This window comes from Penaeus vannamei, chromosome 3 (genome assembly GCF_042767895.1).
Source record: "Penaeus vannamei isolate JL-2024 chromosome 3, ASM4276789v1, whole genome shotgun sequence".
Lineage (NCBI taxonomy): Eukaryota > Metazoa > Arthropoda > Malacostraca > Decapoda > Penaeidae > Penaeus > Penaeus vannamei.
The window spans coordinates 21945228-21952727 of record NC_091551.1 but is presented as its reverse complement, the minus strand read 5'-3'; the positions used below and the strand labels follow the sequence as shown (position 1 = coordinate 21952727).

The following is a 7500-nucleotide window of genomic DNA, read 5'->3' as shown; positions in this document are numbered from 1 at the left end:
TAAACATTTATTGGTTATTTCTGACTGTATAACTTACTTCCTACACTTTTTCAGTTATAATATAACAGTTAGCACATTGTATTTTCAGTTCTCAGGCTGCAACAACAATAACATCACGTAAGGTGACTTAGTGATAGCTAAAATGTTAAAAAGAATAGTTACAAACAGGATCTGAAATATCAGTTAGGAAAACCCAAAACAAATACTCTAACTGGATTATATAATTTCCAAATCCATGTTCAATCTTTTTCTTTGTTGGTGTATGTATTTCTAGTTAATTATGTCATCTAACATAAGAATGGAGAAAGCTAACATTGGAATTGTGAGAATGTTCAGCTTCATTTCCTTACCTAGTTTATCATCTGGCTTTGCTTCTAAGGCCTCTTTTACTTTGACAGCCCAATGATCAAAGGACTCGGCTCTCACTTTGAGACGCTGAAGCAGTGGTGGTAGTTCATCCAATGTATACCGGTACCTGAAAGCAAGTCTCTTATTCTTAAACTTGAAAACCGTATGACGGTTTCATTTATCTAACTATTCGTCTGTCCAGGATATAATGCCTCCAGCATATACTTTCTTGCGGTTTCCTGCCTCTCTCATTAAAAAGCCACACTAATTCTATTTGTTGCTTCTCAGATTTGCTGCTTCAATTTTTGTAATTTTGAAGAAAAAAAATTAATTAAAAAAAAAAAATAATAATAATGATAATAATATTAATATGGCAGGACCCGAAACCATTACTTTCACAAACCTGTAAATATTACTATGATCAGAAGCACATGCTGCCAGAAACCAATCAGAGAACTTCTTTGTAGTCACATGCTAGAGGACAAACAATCAAGCATCTTATCTTTTAAAACAATATGGCACTTTAGAAGGCTTTGGCGTGTGCTGGTGTGTGCCACTCTAAACTCTAGAACTAAACTAATCTTTAAGTTTTAAACTATGAGTTTAGTTTTGTTTAGAGTTTAGTTGTAGTGTAGTTTATAGAGGATGTTAGAGCAGATCAATGTTTTCTTTCTAAAGCTGAAAGTTTGCATGCCAAAGAAGACAATAAAATGCTAGTGGAAAGGGATGCAAAACAGGAAACTTTTTGTTGTTGTATGGGTTTTTGGTTTCTGGGTACAGGCTGTTTTTGTTACTGGCTTCTCAAACGTTGGATTGACATCATACAAAACAAAAATTACAATAATAGTAGTATATGTAACAAACACAAATTCAGTCAAAATAAATGTTCTTTATACTGAAATTGTAGTAATAGATCAAAAGACATGATTCATTACAAAAAACATGCCATGAAAAGCTGAAAACTTGAATAATCCCATTATTCTTTATGTTCTTTAAGCCCTATATCTTAGTCCCAGACTTTTTGCTTCTTCTTTTTAGCCTGGTCTGAAAAACTCTGAGAAGTAACAAAATAAAACTGGTGTGGCCTGAGCGAAAGCTTCTAATATTAAATTCCTTTGACATGTACAACTTCAAAAGTATATAGATGAAAATTCAATACATTGAGGGTCCCCTTTAAATGTAAGGAATTCTAATAATGGCATAATTTCTTAATTCCATTTCATGTTTATCATCAATAATATCAAAATATTACTCCACTTGATTAGAATGGATTAGAAATTATAGAACACTCTTATAATTTTCTTCATTAAAGTGTGCAATCACAGAACCTGTTAGTCATCATGCATGAATATTGTTGGGAGGATCAGTAATACTAACCTGAGTGTATGATTTTCAGGAGCACATTCGCAAAGCATCTTGTAGTGACGAAGACAAACTAGACGGTCTTGAGTACAACTGCAAGTAACAGCTGACAAGAAGCATGTGGTTTTGCAAACATCACACTGTCTCTCATCATCTGGCAAGAGTTCAAATGCTTCCCTCTCAGCACTTGTCACACCCTTGAAAGAAAAAGTAAACACTGTATATTCTATTGCTAAAATAAATTCCTGAAGCACATAAAATCTTAATTGCCCAGAAATGAATAGAAACCAAAAGGTTCTATACTGACTGCATTTAAGGGAAAGATATTAATTTCCCTTAATGCAGCAACTTATCAAATGCTCCCAAGTATAATATGAAAATCTGCAAAAATGACAATAATAACTCTTCTGATAACGGGTTTCCCACAACTCAAAATGACAGCCAAGTTGGTGAGGATGGTGTTAGGGACTAAATAACCGTACCATGCAAGGGCAAATTACTATGATATTTTTTTCTTTTTTTAACAAATATTAGGTGGTATCTAAATGGAGGGTTCCCCAAGAAGACAACCAAAATATTAAGGAAAATTTAATAGAAGTGCAAAAATCAAGAAACTTCACCTCAAATCCTAAAATAAAGAAGAGATTGTACACTTAATTTCTCTGATACCTCTTGCTCTAATGAAAAGATGCATGTAAAAAAAATCAATTCTGGGATGGCATTTTTATGTGAATAAACATTCATACAATGGCTTTGTCCAATACATACTGAATTTTAAACCCAAGTATGAACTAAAAAAATATAATAATTGCTATCTGATCCATCTTCTAAACTTACCCAGTGGAGAAGTGACCTACGCAGCTTTTTCTCTAAATCAACCATCCGTAGCATGTCCTGATATGTAGCCGCTGCTACTGTGAGGTCCAGTTCATCTGGTGTGGAAGCCATTTTGCACACCAATTCATCATGGGAGAACACACAATAACGCTTTAGGTTACTGTAGTGTAACACACACTCCCGTCCGATAGCCAACTGAAACGTGTTAATACCATTTTAATTATTTCAAAGCATACTAAAATAATAACAAAGTTATTCCCAATATATGATTAAATTGGAAACGTACAATGAAAGACCATTTACAGTATTGTTCTTACCCAGTCAGGAGGGGCAAAATTTACAGCTTCAGCAAAATTGTAGCCTTGGTTAAAACCAGCATGATAAGATCTTGGGAAGGTGATCACAAACTCCCCAGCATGCTGGTCTGTCCGCACTATGGGCACTCCTCCTTAAATAAATATATAATTACAAGGTTAGGTCACAAGTATTTTTATTAGTATTAATCAATTCAAACAACCATGGTCAGTCAACAGTGTCAAATAATTATTCAATAACATTCTTTGTTTCTTTTCTGAGGGGCAAACATACCTGATTTCATCAGGATATTTGGATTCATGATGGTGACTAGTTGATGGAGGAGGTCTGGCTGTGCCTGGAATAATTCTGGTGCTGCCTCTTTCATGGAGGTCTCAAATAATTCTGCTTGTCCCCCTGGTACTCCATACCAGGTTTTTGGCTCACCCCTGTAGGTTTTCGGTTAAGAATCAATGCATGGATCAGGAAATGTGTCTATATGTAGATGAAAATACATAATAAAAAAGAAAGCAAAGATGCCTATTTGGGTGACTGAAATCTGCACCTTACAAAAAACAGCTATCCACAAGAGGAATATGAGCTAGTTTTATTGTAATGAAGAGAGATGATATAAGGAAAGAAAACAATAACATAATCTGTGGAAGGACTTTATAACTGAAGGGAAAATACACAATAAAAATAAGGAGATACATAGCACAGAGCAATATATTCTACAGTACTGAGGAAAATTTAGAAAATGCAAAGTGAGTAGCCCTTGTCAAGTATGAAAATTTGCTAATTAATTAATTAATTAATGGAAAGAAGTGACAAATTTCTGTGACTTAACTAAATCAACAAAGAAAGATAAATTTCACCCTATACAGTAAATAAACCATTTCACACAGTAAAATGAGCAACTGAAATCAAATCTTTAAAAGCCTCTTCTTTTCTTTGAAACTTCAAATACTCAAAACAAGCCTAGCCAAATAACCTATTTCTATTCCTATCCCTTTTCAACAACTGTCCCATAGTATTCCTTTCCTCAGGACCCAAGTAATTCTACTGACCCACTTTGCAACTGTTTTTAACCAGTAAGATATCTGGAGTATACAGTAAACCACTATCAAGTAAAATCTTACCAGTGCAAATAGTTTATGGAGTAGCTCCAGTGGTCCTCATTATGCCAACAGAATGTGGAGAAACACATCCCCACATACATCCAGGGAACCTTCATTCCAGATATGTCACAGTTTATGTGGCCTAAGACAGATCCTTCTAGCACTGGCAGGTTGTTCAGATTCCAACTACTGATTGCATATTCCTGTTGAAAAGTCTTATAGTGAGTGTAAAAAATAAAAATGCATATACTTATATCTTTCTTTCTTTCTGATGCATATATAATAAGTATTATTAAACTAGAGGACTTGTTGACCCAATGACAGATAATGTTTTTGGTAAAGTCAAGCAAGGACAAATGCATATTAATGTGCTTAGATGATTGTATGACTTTTAACCTGGCATCTGTGATTACTACCATGACACAATAAAATACCACCCATTGTAAGATGATCAAACACAAACTATGCACATACAATAGTTATAAAGTATGATCAAATATAACTCATACCTGATCAGCTGGCAATAAGTTCTTAGAATTTTTTGTTGGGAATCCTGAACCATGATCCATGGTATGTAAATCAGCCCCATACTCTACTGTCACATCTTCATCAATTGATGAAACAATTCGCCAAAATTCACGCTCTGCCATTTCAGTTGGAATTAGCTGAAAAAAATTATATATTTATAAGGTTAATGTAGGAACAAATTCATTAAATTATAAATAAAAAATAATTTGAGTGTCTTCAAACTTAAAGACATTAGTAAATAGTGTTTAGCTTCTGAATTTCACCAAGATTATTTCTAGTACTTCATTCTTTATTCTCTAAGCTCTTACAATATCTGATCCTGAAAATCTTGAAAGATACTAAAACACTTCTTCTCTAATCTTCACTCACATGAACTGGCATATTGAAGTAATCTTGTTTAAATTTGTCAGCCATTTCCCCAAAGGACTGCAGAGTGTATTCTTTTTGTGCCTGCTCAAATCCAAAAGCTTCAACAGGCTTGCTCACTTCTACTGCAACACATTTAGGGCACCTCCAGTCACCTGAAATTATATGAAGATGTTGAAATCTTCATAACACATTTGCTCCCTCAGTGGACGTCTTAAAAAAACAAAGAATCTAATTAGAATGGCTGCCAATAAGCTGAAATGCCAGGGGCAGATGCAGTATTGCAATGTTTGATTATCAATTAGTACTGAGGAACTGGGTAAAGGGTAATCAAAACACAGAGGGAAAAATTACTTCTTCAGAATTCATCACACAGTGTGTGTGTGTGTGTGTGTGTGTGTGTGTGTGTGTGTGTGTGTGTGTGTGTGTGTGTGTGTGTGTGTGTGTGTGTGTGTGTGTGTGTGTGTATGTGTGTGTGTGTGTATGTGTGTGTGTGTGTGTGTGTGTGTGTGTGTGTGTGTGTGTGTGTGTGTGTCTGTGTATGTCTATGTGCGTCTGTGTGTATCTGTCTGTATCTGTGCGTGTCTGTGTGTGTCTGTGTGTGTCTGTGTGTGTCTGTGTGTGTCTGTGTGTGTCTGTGTGTGTCTGTGTGTGTCTGTGTGTGTCTGTGTGTGTCTGTGTGTGTCTGTGTCTGTGTGTGTGTGTGTGTGTGTATTCCTACTTGGTACTAACTTGTGTTAATATGAGAAAAAAAAAAAAATCATTAATTTCATTTATTTCAATGTTAAATTGTTAACATCTAAACCAATTATCACTGAACTGACATGGTAATTTGCAAAAGGAATAAATAATAAATCCACTGACAAAAAATATATACGGATAATAAATTGACAAAGGACTTGTGTTTTACCCTGACATTTGTCATTCATACACTCCTATCAAAAATATTTCATTATTAGTAGGTGTTGATAAACACTTCTGAGGATAAGATTGCTCTCTGTGGGTATATTTTTTAATGACAACAAACTATGATATATCACTAAGCAAGTCTAATGTGTTGCTCTACTTCATGATGTGGAAGGTTGCAACTGTGTTGTACATTTTTTTTTTTTTTTTTTTTTTTTTTTTTATAAGCTACCACTGTCTTGATTCAAAAAGGTGATTTTTATTATCTGATAATTTAGTGTAAAAAAATGAGCTTCAAAATTCAAAACAACTCCAAATGGTAAGAGGCTTTTCCTTGCACAGACTCCATATCATTGCCTCAAGTAGTTCATGATTCAGTGTACTAATAATAACAAAAACTAATATTTTGTTATTTGTGTTATCTTCAAATATTTCATAATATTCAATTTTCTGTAATGCATAGATATTGAAATGACATTTGGCAACTCAGGTAACTACACTACACAACCATACCTGAACTAAGGTAAATAATGAACTAATATTTGATTTTCCTATGCTTTCCAAACAATTTTTCATTTTTTTTAATGCCAATAATTGCGCACCATGGGTATGACCGCCAGAACCCTATTTCACAGTTCATGGGTTAATAGATTAGAAAGTTATAATGGGTAGCACCTACCTTTTGGTATATCTGCCAGAGGAGGGACCAGGCAGAAAATGTGGTACGAGTCATCACAACCATCACACAGGAGCATCTGATCTTCTGCATCACCACGTCCACAATTCAGACAAATGTATTTTGCCAGCTATGGACAAAGAAATTCCAAAATTAATAGCCATCAGACTTTACTGTAGTCCCCAAACTTTTCAAAATCAAAAGGAACATGTAAAGATGTACCAGAAATTAATCAAAGTGCAGGTGACATTATTTTACAGGGGTCTGACATGCACTTAACTTGCTTATAATCAGTCCAAGCATCTACACATTGCTGGTGGTAAGTGTGTGTAATGTAATTGCATTTAGAATGGGCTACAAGCCTGCACTGATACTTCAAGGAGTTCAGTCAAACCTCATTAATGCTAAGCTCAAACAAGGTTTGAAGTCAGTTCCATCTTTTGTTTGGAAAGGAGTGAGGTTCCTATTGGTAATAATACTTCAATCAAGTGGCCCATACTTGTAAGTGTTCGAATTGAGCAAGTGTCAGTTTAATGAGGTTGAATGAACTGATGCTAATAAGAGCAGAATATCCTGAAGGCACAGTCAAATCACTTGGGAAAAGATCATTGGCCAATCTAGTACATATGTCTAGTTAAGGTAATGAAGGGGATACCTCTCGCATAGCTTACCGGATCATAATCGGTATAATCAACTTTCTTGCCACGAGTCTTTCCCTTATCCTCCGGCGAGGCCTTCTCAAAGCCAGCCATCTTAGGTCCAGCACCATAAAACTGCAGCCTCTTCAACTCCTTGCTGCCTCTCCCGTCTTCCTACAACACACAAGAATGCCACCTTCAGCATTTTTGCTCTTTTATGTTTATCACAACTAAGATCTTTCCAAATGTATAAAATTATTCCCCAGAATGAAATACTGAGCACAACTATCAGTGCATCATCAAATCAATCTTCAAATAAAATCCCTTCCTTAATCTGCTACAAGGAAGTGCCTCGGAAAATCTGGAGTTTGATAATCTACCTTTCACGTCTACGTTTTGGGTGAGCTGAGAAAAGGTGAGGGCGGTA

General features: G+C 35.2%; 1 protein-coding gene across 2 annotated transcripts in view; it reads right to left on the bottom strand.

Moving 5' to 3' along the window:
- Kdm5 (Lysine demethylase 5) overlaps positions 1 to 7500 on the bottom strand; it is a 45277-nt gene that overhangs the window by 14000 nt on the left and 23777 nt on the right. Inside the window, exons 5-14 of one of the 2 annotated variants that reach the window (XM_027375278.2) lie at positions 7107 to 7247; positions 6439 to 6565; positions 4857 to 5008; positions 4469 to 4624; positions 3981 to 4162; positions 3136 to 3290; positions 2865 to 2995; positions 2548 to 2742; positions 1726 to 1907; positions 351 to 475 (exon numbers count right to left, since the gene is read on the bottom strand). In XM_027375278.2, coding sequence (XP_027231079.1) covers positions 351 to 475; positions 1726 to 1907; positions 2548 to 2742; positions 2865 to 2995; positions 3136 to 3290; positions 3981 to 4162; positions 4469 to 4624; positions 4857 to 5008; positions 6439 to 6565; positions 7107 to 7247 — 1546 coding nt within the window. The remainder of the gene's footprint in view (positions 1 to 350; positions 476 to 1725; positions 1908 to 2547; positions 2743 to 2864; positions 2996 to 3135; positions 3291 to 3980; positions 4163 to 4468; positions 4625 to 4856; positions 5009 to 6438; positions 6566 to 7106; positions 7248 to 7500) is intronic. The other variant, XM_027375287.2, reaches the window with a different exon arrangement.